Source organism: Manis pentadactyla, chromosome 9 (assembly GCF_030020395.1).
Source record: "Manis pentadactyla isolate mManPen7 chromosome 9, mManPen7.hap1, whole genome shotgun sequence".
Taxonomy (NCBI): domain Eukaryota; kingdom Metazoa; phylum Chordata; class Mammalia; order Pholidota; family Manidae; genus Manis; species Manis pentadactyla.
The window spans coordinates 48,671,940-48,692,249 of NC_080027.1; the positions used below are offsets into that span (position 1 = coordinate 48,671,940).

General features: G+C 35.0%; 1 protein-coding gene across 18 annotated transcripts in view; it reads right to left on the minus strand.

Annotated features, from left to right (window-relative positions):
• Positions 1–20,310, minus strand: part of STK33 (serine/threonine kinase 33) — a 184,331-nt gene that overhangs the window by 40,973 nt on the left and 123,048 nt on the right. For all 18 annotated transcript variants that reach the window (XM_036930987.2, XM_057507332.1, XM_057507331.1 and 15 more), the window contains 3 exons: positions 15,233–15,308; positions 9,903–10,015; positions 6,000–6,085 (listed from right to left, as the gene is read on the minus strand). In XM_036930987.2, the coding sequence (XP_036786882.2) occupies positions 6,000–6,085; positions 9,903–10,015; positions 15,233–15,308 (275 nt within the window). The remainder of the gene's footprint in view (positions 1–5,999; positions 6,086–9,902; positions 10,016–15,232; positions 15,309–20,310) is intronic.

Below are 20,310 nucleotides of genomic sequence, written 5' to 3' on the forward strand. Positions count from 1 at the left end.
ATCTTTATATTTGGACTTGTTTCTACCATTTGAGTTTATTATTTAAATTTTTCCCACTTTGTACGTTTTTTAAACCTTTCCTACTTTAAAAATCTGATGCCTACATCTTCCACTTAGCATCCCCTCAGGTTCTCTCTCCCTTCTCAATGCTTATTATGTGGCTATTATCTCATACTTTATTTCTTAGTTATCATAAATATACTTCCTCCTCTTCTTTGGTCTTGTTTTGTTTTGTTTTGTTTTGACAAAAACAAACTTCACCAAGGTATTTAAAGATTCGTGCTACACTGCTCCTGCAGCACCTAGCAGATTTGTTTTTCTTCCCATTTAATTACTGCTACCAAGTGTTTTAAGTGTAGAACTTGTATGGCAAAGCTTCTGAGACCTTGTATATTTGAAAATATTTTTATAGTTCCCTTTCATTTAAATGACAATTTGGATGGACATAAAATTCTAAGTTTAAAGTTATTTTTCCTTTAATACATTTATAATATTACTTCATTTATGCTACACCCAATGTTGCTGCTGAAAATTAATATGCCAATATGATTCTTGTACTCTTTTTCTTTGATTTGTTCTCTCTGGGAGCTTTTAGAACTATTTCTTTTTTTTTTAATTCACCCTGTTACTTTATTTTTTAAGTATATTTTTTATTGAACTATAGTTGATATACAATATTATACTGGTTTCAAGTATACAACACAGTGATTCAACAGTTATACACATTATTAAATCCTTACCCCAACTAGTGCAGTTACTATCTGTCAACATAGAAAGATGTTATAGAATCATTGACTACATTTTCTATATAGTCTATGACTGCACTTCCATCCTTGTGACCAACTTATAATAAGATTGTTGTTCTTAAATTTCATTACATCTATTTTGTCAGTTTTTCCTTCTCTCTCTTATTTGCTATTCTATTATCTGGTTAAAGCTGAACTTTTTCTTCTTTCTTTAGTTTTGATGAATTTATCTCTATTATTTCTTTAAAGATTTTTTCCTCCCCCTTTTTATTCTCCAAGATTCCAATTATATGGATTTCAGTCCTTTTATTCTCAACTTCACATATCTTTTATTTCATATTTTCAATTTATCTTCTCCTGTTTCCTTTTGTAAAAAGTTCCATAATCTGACCTAGTTTTTAATTAATTCTTCAGCAGCATCCATTTCACTATTTATCCTATATAATCACATTCTGTATTTCAACTATTACACCTAAATGGTTCTACTTGGTTCTGTTTTATCATTTCATATTCTTGTGTAAATGATTAACACCTCCCCTTGTCTCTTTTAGTATGCTCACTTTGTTGACTTAAAAATTTTTGGACTGCCTATTCTGAACTCTCCTTGAAGTGTCTGAAACTTGGGGATCCCTCCGGGAATACTGGCTCCTCAGGAGGACGGGGCTTGGTTCTGAGGGTAGATACAGGCCCTCAGCCCCAGGAACTCAAGGAAGAGTGGGGAGAAGATCTCTGGACACCAAAAATCTGCCTCCACCAAGCAAATCCTCATTCAGGGTTTTATCCTTACCAACCTTCTCCTCAAGGAGAAACACCCTTAGGAGAAGACACTCCTTAAAGTGTAGCCCATCAGTCCCAGGACTTGGAAGCCAACAGGTAAGAAGTCAATGTCTAAAACCAGTCACTTCCCACCAATTTTTCTTAGCTTCCAACTCAAACCAGGCTTCAGTGTTGCTCTGATTTTGTTACTTCAGACCCCTTTGAGGGTACAGGCACTAATGTCCCAAGGCAAAGGAAGAGAAGCGAAAGAGGAATGTGAGGTGTTTTGTGTCTTCCTCTTTCAACTTCCTGCCCTGGCTGCAGCCTCATCCACCATACAAACCAGTTCAAAATATCCTTTTATCTGCCCAGGGGTTTCTCACACTATTCTCTGAATCCTGGTATCATGAGATTTCTCTCTGAAGTTATTTCAGGTTTAATTTTCAGAGAAGATGCAGTAATCTGTCCTAATTCAGTATCTTGGCAGGGGCGTAACCCTCCTCTAGCTGGCCTCCTACTAGGTGGTTTCTGACATATAACTCAAGCAGATTTAAAGAACTGAATGACACTGCTATGTCAAAACTTCAATTCCTATTTACTTAGTTACATAGGGTTCTCAGTGTCTATAGTTATAAAAATTAAAAACAACAATACAATTGGTTCTGAATACTCTCTTTCTGAAAATATGTCATATTCAGTCATAGAGGAACTATTGGGAGGAAATGCAGCCCTATCCATCCACTAGAGAAATGCATTTCCAATATAATTTTACTTATGCTTAATAATTATAAAAAATTATAATTATGTATTGTTGATTAATTATGTACTAATTACCATGGTAAGTCTTCCTCAAATAATTTTTAAACATTTAGAGCATATAGTTATTCAACAAATATTTATTGAATTAAGTATATACCAATCATTGGCTACTGAATAAATCCCCAAGGTTCCTGGTTCATGAGCTGCTTCATAACATAATTTTAACAAAAACCTTCATTAAACAGGGCTTCAACAACATATTCACATGCATAAGATAATTCACAATTTAAAAAAATAACTAAATATAGTAAAATAAAACTAAGTGTCTTAACTTATTTAGGATGAAAGTATACAAAAGGAAAAAAAAATACCCAACAATTAGGCATCAGAAAGCTTTCATTCTCTAAAGTAGAGTGTATGTGTTAAGGCTAAAGGTCAAAACTAATGACCAAAACTTGAATAATAGTTTGTAAATTAACAAATAAGGGCTTGTTCATGTTAGCAAAGATAGTTCTGAAATTAGACCCTACACCTTGATTACAAGTGCCTTTGCAAAGTGTGACTATTGCACTGTAATTCTGTGGTATACTCGAGGGCAGAGACTGTGTTTTATTCATCTTTGTACCCCTATAGTGCCTGATGGATTAAAATCAAAAGATACTTGTTTAAATCAATATAGACATTTAAATGCTGTCCCATTTTTAAAAAGCAACCTTCCAAGATTGCTGCACTATAACAATAATTTCCTTCATTTCAAAGAGCATGTATTTGTTCTCCATCATTGATGACAAGAAGTTAAAACTCTTTAGCCTGGGATTAAGTCCCCTCATAATTTTCTTTCATTTTCTAAAAGTGCATTTCCCATTTCCTTCCTTCAAACATCTTATCTGCCAGTCAAACTGAACTTCCTGATTTCACACTTGCTGACCTCTGTACCTCTGGTCATTTGGCAATTTCTTGTGTCATTTATCATTTTCTTCCTTCCATTGTATCTTTTACATAGCTTGTCTCTGTTACTAGATTGCAAGTTCCTTATGTCACAGACATGTCCCATGTCTTTAACTATATTTATTACCTAGTACAGGGCCTGCGTGGCACATGGTAGGCACCAAAAAGAAAATCTGTTGAAAAGATATTATTGAATGTATGAATAATACAAATAGACATCAAATCTGGAAACTACTTTTAGAATGAAGAAAAATATTTCCTTAATTTATAGCAGGGTTCTTAAATATAAGTAGGCATTAGAAATACCTGGGAAACTTGTTAAAAATTAAAGAATTCCAATTCTTGGTGTTAGTTCTCACAGGGGGTCTTGAAGGAATACCCAGAGGCAACTGCAATTATCTAATAAGAAGGAATAAACTCCTGAACCACTGTTGAGAGTAAAGAGCACAAAAAGGAAGAAATGGATACAAGAGGATAACAGATACACTCCTGGCAATGAAATCATCATCAACCTCTCCTCTTCCTTTGTAGGAAAGTCATTTTTTAGCTGTTTTTCCTTACATCTAATCTTTGACTTTTGAAATCAGGATAACATTATGTGTTTCTTTTAAGTTACAGTCACTTAAATGTACATAGAGAAAAAATGATTATTTTTTTCTCTGAATATTTTTCAGATATGTAATTTCAAAATGTATAATACATTGGTTAAACCACAGAAACTTTTTATCTAATAAAGCTCTTTGAAAAAAATGTTACTGTGTGTTAAATAATTGCAAAAGATAAGCTCTGGTTATAAAGCAGCGAGGCACCGAAAGAACTAACATGTTCTCTTTAGATTATTTCAAACAGAGGATATGAATTACAGGAAGTAAGACTTCAAGTGGTTCAGAAGAAAAGACTTTGCCTTTCAGAAGTTCATAAAATGCCAGCATTCTAAACTTCATACACTGAACTCCTTAAGATAGTCTGATATAGTACACATTGTTACTTCTCTCTCCACTTGGCAAAGCCTACATAGAGACAAATGTTACAGAGGCTCAAAAATGAAGACTTCTGGAAAAATGACCAAAGCCAGAAATAAAATTGTACCAATTAGAAAACAAACAATTAAATGGCCTAACCCGAATGTTGTGTGATGCTGAAAAGAGAGAGATTTCTAAAGCACACCATCTGTTTTAGTTTTTCATTTTGTGGTACTACAAATCTACTCAGAATGGTTTTGCAATGATCTAGCTGCTAGCTCATTTGCACAATTACTTTAGGTCAGACATACTTATTGCACAGAATGATTTGAGAGATCAACCCATTCATAGAAGAGGGCAAATATAGCCCATTTTTGAATGAAGACTTTTCTTAGCCCTTGAGGAAAAAAAAATATTATTCAAAGAAATGATTAGAATTATCCAAAGGAAAATTAGAGAATATTAAAGAGTGGTATCACTATAAATTTATGGTATAAACTTATCTGGGCCTTCAGGGTTACCATCAACCTCTCTGTTGGCCAGTCTAATGGAAACTTCTCACTATCATCTTGACCTCTCAGCAGCATTTACCTGGGAGTTGACTGCTCTTGTTTTCTCAAACATTTCTTGCACTTAACTTCCCTGGCACGACTCTCTGGTTTTCCTCCTTCCTAATCAGCTATTCCTTCTCAGACTCCATTGCTAGCTTCTCCTCTCTCAATGCTGTAGTGTCTAAGGGCAGGATGCTGTGAGCTCTTCTCCTTTCTGTCTGTATTCTCTTCCTAATTTATCTCTTCAGCCCAATGGTTTTTCATGGTTCTAAGCACTCCTGATCCCCAAAGTTTGTTTCCTGCTTATATAAGTCTGGAGATAGGCAGTCAAGGTGTGGCATGGCAGCTCTGTGAGCTAGAAGCACTGGTTCCTTGCATCTTGCTCTGCAATCCTCAGTTTATAGATACCATTTTATTCTAACATGGATACTCAAACTCCAGCCATCACATAAGCATTCCAGTCATCAGGAAAGAAGATGGGCATGAGGAAGGCCATACCCCCTCCATTTAAGGACACTTCCTGTTGCTCCTACTTTCACTTAGAGCTCACCAGGCTCTATGACCACTAGCAAAGAACTAACAAAGCACACTAGAGAGCACGGTTTCCAGCTAAAGTCAGGATCCTCACTACCATAGAACAAAAAGAGAGCAAATATTGAGAGGTAAGCAGCAGCCTTTTCCAAAGCGCCTACCATGCCCAGATAATGTTCTGGGTACAGGGTTACAAAGATCAGTAAGACAAAGAAAAGATTCTTTTTAATGCAATTGTAAATGGGATTGTTTGAGGCATTTATTCTAATGGAGGAAAACAATAGGTAAATGAATAATTACTCAAGATTTCAAGCCAGGTAGTAGCCATTGTTAGGAAACCTTCACTTTTCTGAGTCCCCAAAGGTTCCTTGCATCCAAAGAGATGAAAGAAAAGTTCCATTGCTTTATATCACTAAACTATACAGACTGTTTCAATATTCTACAGCTTTACTAATGGACATTTCTCAGTCCTATCCTACTGGGCTTGATACCTTCATGACATGGAGCAAACCAAGTTCATTTAAACTTCTATAAACATACATAAACAACTGTGGTGATAGTTTTAACATTTGAAAATACCCATCTCAGAAATGTGTCAAGACTCAGTGATTTTTTTTAACTTGTCATAAGATGAAACAAATGGACTGTTTTAAGAAGACTATATATAAACTACAAGGTCAAATGAAATAAAATAAGTATTGGCAGCATATCAAACAGGAAAAAAAAGAAGTAATACTGTAACTTACTGTTAACCATTGATTATCCAGAAGTTCCTTAGCTGTGATTCTGTGAGCAGGATCTACTTTCAAAAGTTGTTTCAGAACACTTTTAGCTGAAAATAAAAGAAAATCCTAAAAGTCTTATTTATCTTAACTACAATTAATACCACACATTTTCCAATTTATTTAGGATTAGGTCTGTATGACATGAAAGAAAGATGCTAATTATAAAATAAATACCATCAATATAAATGGCTAATATGTAAAGTTTAAGGGCTATAGTGAAGTTTATTACCTGGATTACCTGGTTTATGGTCTGTAGTAAAATACCTGGCTTATGGTAAATAGTAAAACTTAGGTAGATATCAACAAATTTCCTCTTTAATCTTTATTTTGTATTTTCTCTTATTGTGTATTTTGTTTTTCTTGGAAGTTTTGACTGTAACAATCACAGTGAAGATATCACTGTTTCAACAAGTAAGTTGTATTTTTGTGTGTGTGTGTGTGTGCACTAGAAAATAGAAGAAGGAATAATTCCAAAATCATTATGTGAGGTTATCACTACTCTAATACCAAGCCAGACAAAGACACTACAAAAAAATAAAATTACAGACTGATATCCCTCATGAACATAGATGCAAAAATCCTCAACAAAATATTAGCAAATGAAATTCAAAAATACATCAAAAAGATCATTCATCATGATCAAGTGGGATTTACTCCAGGGATGCAAAGATGGTTCAATATTCACAAATCAATCAGTGTGATACACCACATTAACAAAAGAAAGGATAAAAACCATATGCTTATTTCAATAGATAATGAAAAGACATTTGACAAAATTCACCATTCATGATAAAAACTCTCAACAAAGTGGGTATAGAGAGAACATGTATCATTATAATAAAGGTCATTTATTACAAACCCACAGCCAACATCATACTCAATGGTAAAAAGCTGAAAGCTTTTCCTCTAAGATCAGCAACAGGACAAGGATGCCAACTCTTACCACTTCTATTCAACATAGTGGTAAAAGTCCTCGCCACAGCAATCAGACAAGAAAAAGAGATAAAAGTTATCCAAATCAGTGAGGAAGTAAAACTGTCACTATTTGCAGATGACATACTATATATAGAAAACCCTAAAGACTGTACCCAAAAACTATTAGAATAAATGAATTGTTTAAGTTTCAGTATACAAAATGAATAGACAGAAATATGTTGCATTTCTATCTACTAATAACAAACTAATGGAAAGAGAAGTCAAGAAAACAATCCCATTTACAACTGCATTAAAAAGAATAAAACACCTAGGAGCAAATCTAACCCAAGAGGTAAAAGACCTGTATTCTGTAAGACATTGATGAAAGAAATTGAAGAAGATACAAATAAATGGAAAGATATTCCATACTTATGGATAGGAACAATTAATATTGTCATGATGGCCATTATGCCCAAAGCAATTTACAGATTCAATGCAACCCTTATCAAAATACCAATGACATTTTACACTGAACTAGAGCAAAAAATCCTAAAATCTGTATGGAATCACAAAAATCCTGAATAGCCTAAGAAATCTTGAGAAAGAAGAACAAATTTGGGAGTATCATAATCCCTGATTTCCAGCTATAGTATGAAGCTACATGGATTAAAATGGTATGGTACTGGCACAAGAATAGATATACGGATCAGTGGAACAGAACAGAGAGTCCAGAAATAAATCCATGCATATACAGTCCACTAACATATAACAAAGTAGGCAATAATATACAATGGGGAAAGAGAGTCTCTTCAATAAATGGTGTTGGGAAAACTGGACAACTCAATACAAAAGAATGAAACCAGACCAATGTCTTCTGCATACAGAAAATAAACTCAAAATAGATTAAAGCCCAAAATATAAGACATGAAACCTTAAATCTCTTAGAAGAAGAAATAGGCAGGAATCTATTGAACATCAGCATTAGTAATTTTTTGCTGAATATACCATTCAAGGAAAGAGAAACAAAAGCAAAAATAAACAAGTAGGATTACATGAAATGAAAAAGCTTCTGCACAAGCTTTTTTCCTTTAAGGAAACCATCAGCAAAACAAAAAGGCAACCTACTGTATGGGAGAATATATTTATAAATGATAAATCTGATAAGGAGCTAATGTCCTTAAAACTCATACAACTCAACACCAAAAAACCAAATAACCCAATTAAAAAAATGGGCAGAAGAGCTCAATCGACATTTTTCCGAAGAAGCCATACACATGTCCAACAGGCACATGAAAAGATGCTCAACATCGTTAATCATCATGGAAATGAAAATCACAGCACACTGAGATATTGCCCCACACCAATCAGAATGTTGATGTGTTGGTGAGGATGTGGAGAAAAGGGAACCCTCCTTCACTGTTGGTGGGAATTTCAGCTATTATTCTTCAAATAGACTTTACCCTTTCTTTCTCTTCTTATTTTTCTGGGACCCCTATAATGTGAATATTGCTTCATTTGGAGTTGTTGCAGAGATCTCTTATGTCTTTTTTAGAAATTTTTTTCTCCGTTCCTCAGCTTGGTTACTTTCTACTACCTTTCACTTCACTGATCCTTTCTTCTGTATCCACTAGTGTACTTTTCATTCCCTCTATTGTATTTTTCAATTAAGTTATTGTACTCTTCAGCCCTGACTGGATCTTTTTTATATTTTCTACCTCTCTGCTGAAGTCCCTCCCTGAGACTGTCTATTCTTTTCCCCAGTTCAGTGAGCATCTTTATGGCCATTGCCTTAAATTTCTTTATCAGATTTCTTATCTCTGTTTCATTTAGCACTTCTGGTGTTCTATCTTGTTCTTTTGTTTGGGACATACTCCTCTGCCTCTTTATTTTGTCTGCCTCTCTGTGTTTGTATATATGTACTGGATAAATCAGCTATACCTCCAGGTCTTAAAAGCAGTGCTTTGTGCTTTGTGTAACAGGCATCCTGTGTTGCCCAGAGGTGAGAAACTCTGCTCACAAGAGCCAGGTGCTCCAGGGTATTCCTTACTGTAGCTAGTATGACTGCTGTTGGTGTGCTGTGGGCAGGGTGGACTCTGCCTGGCTGCCTGCAATGGCTGAACCCCACTGGCCTGGCTGTGTTGGGTAGAGCAGGTTTGCAGAAGAATGCTGGGGCTGAGCAAGTGGAGTAGGTGGAGAGTTTCAGAATTGGGCTTCCAGAAGTGTCTGGTCAGTGGGGCTAAGGGAGGGCTGTAAAAGTGGCATTTGCCAGCCCTTTTCTCCTCTGGGTAGAGCTCACTGGGGCAAACAGGCCCCTGACTCTCTGGCACACTTCCCAAGGCCAGCAAATCTCCCTTCAAATTGATGCCTCTTTGTTGGGTCTCAGAAGGATCAACAGAGCAGCATGCCAGTCTTCCACAAGTGGAGACTCAGCTGCCCTTAGTGCTCCAATTATCCCTGGTATCCAGCCCCGTTAACCTTCAAAGCCCAACACTGTGGGGACTTGTATTCCTGGAACAGATCCCCAGGACATTTTACACTCAGGTGTGCTGAGTTCCTGAGTATTCTTCTGATCCCTACTCTGTTCCTTTCTTCCTCTTGCTTGGGAGAAGGGAGGGCTTGATCCCCATCCATTGCAGCTCTGCCCCTCCTTAACCTTCCTCAGTGTGGTCTTCTCTGTTTCTTCAGTTGGAGAAGATATGTTCTGTGGTCTTCAGGTTGTTTTCAGAGTTGCATGAGATGTGGTAGCTTCCTTGGTGTGTACGTGGGAGGAGGTTATCACAGTGAACTTTCTAGTCTACCATCTTCCTAGCCTCTGGTCCATCTAAACAGTGTTTGCTTCTACAAGTAAAGTTAGTGACTAAACAGAGATTTAAAAGTATTTGAATTACTGGCCAACTTTCTTATACTATGTACATTTGTTTTAGTAAATAACAACAAATCTATACTTACCAGAATCACTTATGGAATCCCAGACTGGACCGTTAAAATGTAGTTCTCCCTTTCTTATTAACCCAAAAAGCTTCTCTTCTGAGTTTGCCAAAAAGGGTGGTTCTCCACATAATCTACAACAAAGGCAATCATTTCGTTCAGATATTTTTGTAGTTATTGATTTTTTAGTTTTTATATTTTATATTAAGGTACATTCAATAAAATTCACAAACATTATAGTTTGATGAGTTTTGACATGTATACACTCATGTAACCATCACCCAGATCAAGATATCAAATATCCCCACTAATTTCTCCCCCTTTACCTATTTTATCCATTCCTCCATCCTCCCCCCAACTCATGGCAAACACCTATCTATTCTCATGTTTGTGAATCTATTTCAGTTTTGTTTGTCCATTTGTTTTGTTTTTAGCATCCACATAAGTGAAATTATGTGGTATTTGTCTTTCTCCGACTTATTTCATTTCGCATAATACCTTCTAGGTCCATCCATGTTGTTGCAAATGGCAATATTTCACTCATGTTTATGGCTGAGGAATAGTCCACTGTACGTATGTACTATATCTTCTTTCTCCATTCATCTATTGATGGACATTTAGGTTGCTTCCATATTTTGGCTACTGTAAATAATGCAATGATAAACATAGGAGTGCATATGTTTTTTCAGATTAGTGATTTAGTAAAACTGGAAATCAGGGAGTATGATATTCCCAAATGTATTCTTCTTTCTCAAGATTGCTTGGGCTATTCAGGATTTTTGTGATTCCATACAAGATTTTTTGCTCTAGTTCAGTGTAAAATGCCATTGGTATTTTGATAGGGATTGCATTGAATCTGTAAATTGCTTTGGGCAGGATGGCCATTATGAAAATATTAATTGTTTCTATCCATGAGTATGGAGTATCTTTCCATTTATTTGTATCTTCTTCAATTTCTTATAGAATACAGGTCTTTTACCTCTTGGGTTAGATTTACTCCTAGGTGTTTGATTCTTTTTAATGCAATTGTAAATGGGATTGTTTTCTTGATTTCTTTTCATTAGTTTGTTATTAGTAGATAGAAATGCAACATATTTCTGTCTATTCATTTTGTATCCTAGATTTTTTAATGATCAAAATAAAGCTATTAAAATTAAGCTTCCACAGGACTTGGAAATAGGGGTACTTCATATTTAAGTAAAGGATCAGAAGAGGTAAGTATCTTCTGGATAGAGAAATGGAAGCAAAGGGTTTTACAAGATCAGTGCTAGGCTCTTATATACATTGAAACCTCCAGACTTACAAATAATCCAAAGCTCTTCCAGGTAAGAAAACAGTAAGCTTAAATTGGGTTAAAATACAGGGAGGTGTGTGAGTTTAAGTGCACAGTAATAGTAATAGTGACAGATAATAGTGGAGATACACATCAGTGTGAACAAGGGTAAGGTAATGCCTTAAGTTACAGAATTCAAACTGTACTTAGGGAAAAACATACTGAGTTATCAGAATCCAGTGAGATTTTTCATATTCTAATGACCATGGTAGAGTATACCTATGGTAAAATACTATGCAAATATTAGTATTAGTATTATTAGAATAAACCTAAGACCCATAGGCTCTGAGTTAAACACAAAAGCCCATTAAAATGGCCACAACTCTTCAAAAATAATATATAAAATGAAGAAAATATGGATAAGGAAAATCAGAGGATGATGATTTGTACCTTTAGAATGGTGAAAGCGGAGTATATAAAATGAGCAACATCAATAAAACCATTTAGAGTGTATAATGTAAATATAGGCTTGGTGCACATTTTATAATACAGTTGTTATGTTTCTATAGAATCTTTTCAAAGGACAAAGAGTATGGTAAGCCTAAGTTTCAATAGGTGATCCAATCCCAAACCAAGAACATGCTTAAAAGTTGAGTTCAGTCCTTCATGGTACATTCTCAACAAATGTTAGCCATCATCTTTACTGCCAACCCCAACATCTGAGGGCAACCCAGTTTTCCCAATGATAACCAGAGATAAGTTGAAACTGGACTCATCACATAGGCAACTCTGTATGTTTATTCTTCAATTCTCGGGATTATATTTTTGTTTTATTACTGAAAAAAATAAAATGGCACAATTCCACTTCACTTCAAAAATGCTTATCTTTTATGTACCTAAGTATAATGATCTCCTAGTTAGATTTTTACTGATTTTTTTAAGTTATGTTTTTCTTTAAGCTCTTTAAGAATCTTTCCCATGAGAAGACAGCGTAGCACAGAGAAGACAAGTAGGGACTCTGTGGCATCTTACTACACTGACAGATAGTGACTGCAGTGGGGTATGGGGGTGGGACTCGATAATAAGGGTGAATGTAGTAACCACATTGTTTATTATGTGAAATCTTCATAAGAGTGTATATCAATTAATACCTTAATAAAAAAAATCTTTCCCATGAACATTTTCTGAGTAAGTCTAAATTTGATAAATATCTTACATGATAATAATGATGCTGTTGATGATGATGATGATGATATTCCTAGGGAAAAAAGTTGTTTCCATCCTAGCAGTTCATCAAACTAGGCTGGACAATAGAACTGTTCATTTACCAATAAGTTCTTGTTAAGAGATCAGTATTTATATCCAATTGTTCTGAGAACTCTTATTTTAATACTTCTTATTTCTCCAGCTCATTCTGAGCCTTCTTTCTTACTTGCCTCACTATTGTTTAGCTTTAAAATACAATTTTTAAAAAAGCCAGGAAAATGGTCTTATGGACAATTACTATCTTTTATAACAAGTACAGGCTAGCAAAAGCCCAGTTCACCGAGTCTGTTAACAACTATTGATATGCACATTCACCAATTTCTAAGCTGCTCCTGCATTGCCTGAGTGTCATGCAACTATAGCTTAAGGGCTACATTGAAAAAAATTCCACTTTTTTCTCTCCTTAGCAATTTCACTTGCACAAAATCTATCTAATGGTTGGTCTATCAGCAGCATATGAAATTTTATGACAGCAATTTTCTCCACATCCAGAAAAGGGAATCCAAGACATGAAAAATGCCTTGTAAGGCCTTCCTATTATTTTCTGTTGCATTCATAGGACTCAAACAGCAGAAAATAATGTCCATAAGGCATATTTATGTTAACTTCACCTTGAGACAGTACGTTATCATTGTCCAATTAAGTAGAAATGAATCAGGGGTAACTGATAAAACAAGAAGATAACCCCCCTGGAGAAGGGAATGTGTTGGTGCCCTTGGTGAAGGAAATTATCTATAAAACTACTCGGTTCAGGCAGATTAATGTATAGGCACTGATTAGCTAAGTAAGAGTCTACTGCAAAGAAAAAAAAGATGTCATTATGATGATATGTAACCACACTCTGCAGCAGAAAAATTTAAATTATATCTTTGAGGAGAAAAAATGTTAACACTATCACTTTTCTTAACACCAAATTCCAACTCAGAAGGCAGCAAATACCATATGGACCATGTAATAATAGATTACATATATTATGTTTGACTTGTGTTGCCTAGAAAGTCTTGCCAGTATGATCACTCATTTAAATAGTTGCATTTTCAATTAAAAACTAAGGCTCAGAATTTTTATGTTATGATTCTAATCATCTAATCACAAAACAATGATCAAGAAATTGGTGAATAGGTTTATACTTTATGCAACAAGCAGTGATGTGTTGACCATCTGAGTTACAGCTATGATCACATCATCCAATTTCTATTGCCTGTGTATTCCATCTCAAAGAACTGTGAAAATGCAACCACTATGATGGCAATGTTTAGAAATGATCTGGAATAGGTAGGGTATACCAAAATCTTCAATATGACCATAAAACTAATGTTGCATCAACATAAGAATGTTCATTTTACCAAGCAGCAGAACAATGGCCACTAACTTTTCAGAACATGTCTTAGACAATTCACTTTAATTCAATTTAACAAACATATATTTAGCACTGACTAGATACATACTATTTTACCAGATACCAAGGATGCAAAGATGAATAATATAAGATCTCTCTTCTTCATGGAATTTCAAGCAAGGAAAACAGGTACAATACACATAATACAATAGCTATGTTACAATAATATAATCTAGTTTCAATAAGTGCTATGAGAACACAAAGAAGTGAAAATTAATTCTATCAAGTTTACACTTGTACAAACCTTACAGATAAAGTATTCTTATTTTATTATATCGTTTTTCTTTCAACATTACTGTTATGCATGCATTTTTGTATATTGCCTTAAATCCTCTGTGAAGTGTGGGAACATATATACTAGAGAGTGTAGTAACTGCTGGAATAGAGTAGGAACTAGGGAAATCATAGGTGTTAATGTTTCAGTTGGGTTAAGGTTGAGTGCCCAGGAGAGAGGTTAGCACAGAGAACATTCTAGGCAGAAGGAACTGCATGAGCAAAGACCCAGAGGCATGTGATACAGGGCGTCTAAGTCATAAGGAGTGGCCTAGAGCACAGTGTAGGCATATGAGAATACACTTCCAGTTCCAGATTGGGAATAAATGCTGGAGCCAAGTCATGAAACACTTCCTATGTCATGCCATACTTGGATGTTCTGACGTTTTTCTACAGCAAGGGAGAATTATCAGAGGTTGCTGATCGCTAAAGAATTATGATTATATTTGTGATTTAGAAAGGCAACCCTGATAGCTGTGTGAAGGATGAACAAAGGCAGGGAGAACAATCAGAAAGACATTCTAGAACAGGGGTCATAAGGAGAAATGATACAAGTGAAGAGAAATAAAAGAATAGGTAAGGACACGTCAAGGAAGAAATGAACAGGACATCGGATTTGACTGAATCTTGAGAGTGGAACAGAAGCAAGAGCAAGACTATGTTTTCAGTGGCATTATGAGAATCAGGAACTACAGAGTACTCCCTGAATCCTAGGCTGAACCTCTAGCTAGTTACTGCCTCTTCCTCACATATATCCTGTCTATAGGGTGGCTCTAGTGCCAGATCCTAGTACCTCTCTCTATCCACTGGGCTATAATTGAATCTCTTGAGAAAATGAGAAGACACTTTTGGTTTATCAGAGGTGTTAAGGCAAGTATTTCATTTTGCTCAGGTCATACAGTGCATTGTAGCATTTACAGATCAATGAAAAGTAAAACTAAAAGTTATAAATTTATAGTATTAAAAAAATATCTAATGGATGTACTGACAACTAATAAGAGAGTTTTTAGAATGACTTCCCAACTGTTTTTCAGTTGTTTTTTAAAAATTGTATCATTTACTTCTAATTTAACATCTATATAATTCTACTATTAGAGTCTATCCATTCATTTTAAACTGTATATTTAGCAGGCTACTTACAGAATATACATTATGACACCTATGCTCCAAATGTCACACTGCTGGCTGTAGTAATGGGCATTGATGACTTCAGGGGCTGCCAAACAAGCAGAAATAAAATAATATTAATAATACAATAGATAACTTCTAAATGCGTAAACACAAAGCATGAAAAATGTGCTGATGTGTTGTAATCTATTCCCCCACAGGGAAAAAGAGAACCAACAGCAGGTGTTAAATGAATAATGTACAGGCCTTAACAGCTGACGTCACTATAGCCTCACTCCTGTCATTTAGCTTCTATGGAATGATGGCACAGACCATATAACTAAATGTACTGCTCCTCATTCCTCTGAAATTGTTAAGAAATTATTTTACAAAGGTTGTATAGTTATACAGACGCCAACATCGCAGTTCTTTTCCAAAAGTAGAATTGAGCACATGTCTTAAGTGGATATAATTTAAAGACAGCCCAATATGTGGAAATCTGATTTTAAAAAAATAAGATAAATGGCTATAAATCACTTTAGTAAAATAATAACAACATCACAGTATTCTTCAGATGAAATATGAATTACTTACACATTTTCTAAATGAGAAAACTAAGAGAACCCCTGCAACAAATGGATCAAAAAGCCAGTTAGGGCTAGGATCCAGGAAGTCCTGATGCCCCAGCTCTGTGCTCTGTGCCTTACAACGTGGTCACAATAGGCTTCCTTTAAACAATGTTCTCAGCATAAAACTTTTTTCTACTTTAATGATTTAGATTTTTTATAATGACTTTTTTTTTTTAGTCACATGATATTTCAGGAATATGTCTATTGTATCTCTGCAGGTAAGGATCAAGCATCTTTCTTAGGAAGAATAAAATAGTTATAAACATAAAAATAAAATATGTGTACATTTCAATAGAATTTCATTATTTATAAATATTTAAAACATAAAAAATTTTGTAAATTATTTGTATAAATTATGTTAAGAATCACTCACTTCGCCAGTGAGGAAATTAAGCTTCAGATATGTTAAGTGTCTTGCCTAACACTGCACAGCTACAGAGAACCTCCCATGTAAAAGGTGTTTTTATTTTAGAAAATAGTTTTGATCTCCCCCACCTTCACACACTCATACACACACACACACACCTTTTATAACTATTCAAAGCAAATGGAATTTCCTCTGCCTATTATTAAAGGAATTAAAAGTAAAAAAAAGGAGTCAAAAGATAAACAGAATGAGAAAAGGCTCAACTATAGATAACTAACAAACTGAGTGATTCATCTGCAAATCATTAAAAATTAACTAATTTATGTTTTCCTTTAAACAACTACTTGTTTTCTTTAACTCTACTTAATCTCCTTAAATACAGAATCATTAAGGTTCAAGTTGCTCTAGGGCTGTGTCTATGACAAGGGCAAATCCTCTATCAGGTCCCAAGAAGGACCTCCGCATTAGGTGCATCACACAACAGAGCCTCGGACTCCGGGTCCTCACTCTGAGTCATCTTAAGTATCAGGGGTATTTCTTCTTGTGCTGTCACTGCAGCTCTCATAGGCAGGCAGAGGCCAGAATAACTGTGCCAAGGAACAATTTAGGAAGTCAGCAAAGCTCTACAAACCATCTGTCTTCTCTCTTGTTCTCTCACTTGTTATCAGTGTAGACAACAACTAATAAGCAGGCATAAAACTCAGGGTGCTTGGACATATTTTCCCCATGTAACTACAAACCAGATGTCTCTCGCCAAGGGGAGGACATGAACAGAATCTAAAATAACCTTTCTCCAAGTAAGATAAAACAATTTTGAAACTTTATGTATCAAGTAGGCAAAAAAACAAGGAACTAGGCATATTCCTCAGCAATAAAAATGAAAAAACCACTGATACAAAAACATGGGTAAGTCTCAAAATGATTACATGGAATAAACAGGAGACAGACAGACACAGAAAAATATTATACTGTATGATTCAATCTACATAAAATTCTAGACAAACAAAACTAAGCTATGGTGATAAAACCCATCTGTGGTTGCTGGAGTCTGGATGGGGGACTGACTAAGAAGGACACATAGGAACTTTCTGGGGAGATAGAAATGTTCTGTTCTGTATCTTCATTGGTGTGGTGATTATTCAAGTATTTGCATTTGCCAAAATTAATTGAATTTTACACTTAAAATTTGTGCATTTTATTGTATGTAAACTATATTTCAATAAAATCAATTTTTAAAGAAATCTAAAAGTACAAAAACAATTTGTCAAAATCCTATCTTGGTGGATAACTTGAATTACTCTGTATTAGAAACTGACAGAAGAAGCAAGCAAAATTACCAACATGTAAAGTTTGAATCAGAAAGATATCACATTTGATTTTATAAACACACACATAAAAATGTGTATGCTCAGCAAACCAGGAATATACATACACTCTAAATATCTAATGCAACATTTGCGAAAACCAATCACGTAGTCAATCAGAAAGAAATTCCTGACAGCTGAAAATCTCTAAGTTACAATTGACTAGTTCAATGAAAAAAACCAGAAAGAAAAACCAAAAGGCTAGGAAAATTAACACACATTCACATGAGCATCATACCCATTACAGCCACATGGAAAACTCTAAACGTACTTATAAATAATTAGTAGATTAAAGAAGACTAAAATTAAAATTATAAACTTTTAAGAAATGAATAAAAACTAGAACACTGTATAGCAAAAGAAACAGTTAAAGAAGTACTCAGGGAAAAATACAACCCAGGATGAAACAAAAAATCTAAACAGACCAATTACCAGCAATGAAATTGAATCAGTAATTAAAAAACTACCCATGAACAAAATCCTGGACCAGATGGATTCACTGCTGAATTTTATCAGACATTTAGAGAAGACATAATAGCCATTCTCCTTAAAGTTTTCCAAAACATAGAAGAGGAGGGACTACTTCCAAACTCATTCTATGAAGCCAGCATTACTCTAATACCAAAACCAGGCAAAGATACCACAAAAAAAGAAAATTACAGACCAATATCCCTGATGAACATAGATGCAAAAATACTCAACAAAATATTAGCAAACCAAATTCAAAAATACAAGAGGATCATACACCAAGATCAAGTGGGATTCATTCCAGGGATGCAAGGATGGTACAACATTAAAAAATCCATCAACATCATCCACCACATCAACAAAAAGAAGGACAAAAACCACATGATCATCTCCATACATGCTGAAAAAGCACTTGACAAATTCAACATCAATTCATGATAAAAACTCTCAACAAAATGGGTATAGAGTGCAAGTAACTCAACATAATAAACGCCTTATATGACTAACCCACAGCCAATATCATACTTAACACTGAGAAGCTGAAAGCTTTTTCTCTAAGATCAGGAACAAGACAAGGATGCCCACTCTCCACCCTTCTATTCAACATAGTACTGGAGGTCTTAGCCAGGGCAATCAGACAAAACAAAGAAATATAAGGCATCCAATTGATAAAGAAGAACTCAATCTGTCACTGTTTGCAGATGAAATGATATTGTACATAAAAAACCCTAAAGAATCCACTCCAAAACTACTAGATCTAATATCTGAATTCATCAAAGTTGCAGGATACAAAATTAATACACAGAAATCTGTTGCATTGCTATACACTAATGATGAACTAACAGAAAGAGAAATCAGGAAAACAATTCCATTCACAATTGCATCAAAAAGAATAAAATACCTAGGAATAAACCTAACCAAGGAAGTGAAAGACCTATACCCTGAAAACTGCAAGACACTCTTAAGAGAAATTAAAGAGGGCACTAATAAATGGAAATTCATCCCATGCTCTTGGGTAGGAAGAACTAGTATTGTCAAAATGGCCATCCTGCCTAACGCAATCCACAGATTCAATTCTATCCATATCAAAATAACAACAGCATTCTTCAACAAACTGGAATAAATAGTTCTAAAACTCATACAGAAACACAAAAGATCCCAAATAGCCAAAGCAATCCTGAGAAGGAAAAATAAAGCAGGGGGGATCTTGCTTCCCAACTTCAAGCTCTACTACAAAGCCACAATAATTAAGACAATTTGGTACTGGCACAAGAACAGACCCACACACCAGTGGAACAGAATAGAGAGTCCAGATATTAGCCCAAGTATATATGGTCAATTAATATACAAATAAAGGAGCCATGGATATGCAATGGGGAAATGACAGCCTCTTCATCAGCTGGTATTGGCAAAACTGGACAGATACATGTACGAGAATGAAACTGGATTATTGCCTAACCTCATACACAAAAGTAAACTCAAAATGGATCAAAGACCTGAATGTAAGTCATGAAACCATAAAACTCTTAGAAGACAACATAGGCAAAACTCTCTTGAATATAAACATGAGCAACTTCTTTATGAACATATCTCCACAGGCAAGGGAAATAAAAGCGAAAGTGAACAAGTGGGACTATATCAAACTAAAAAAGCTTCTGTACAGCAAAGGACACCATCAGTAAAACAAAAAGTCATCCTACAGTATGGGAGAATATATTCATAAATGACATATCCGATAAGGGGTTGACATCCAAAATATACAAAGAGCTCACACACCTCAACAAACAAAAAGCAAATAATCCAATTAAAAAATGGGCAGAGGATCTGAACAGACACTTCTCCAAAGAAGAAATTCAGATGGCCAACAGGCACATGAAAAGATGTTCCACATCACTAATCATCAGAGAAATGCAAATTAAACCACAGTGAGACATCAATTTACACCAGTTAGGATGGCCACCATCCAAAAGACAAACACCAACAAATGTTGGCAAGGATGTGGAGAAAAGGGAACCTCCTATGCTGCTCATGGTAATGTAAATAAGTTCAACCATTGTGGAAAGCAATATGGAGGTTCTCAGAAAACTAAAAATAGAAATACCATTTGACCCAGGAATTCAATTCCTAGGAATTTACCCTAAGAATGCAGGAGCCCAGTTTGAAAAAACATTAGCACCCCTATGTTTATCACTGCATTATTTACAATAGCCAAGAAATGGAAGCAACCTAAGTGTCCTTCAGTAGGTGAATGGATAAAGAAGATGTGGTACATATACACAATGG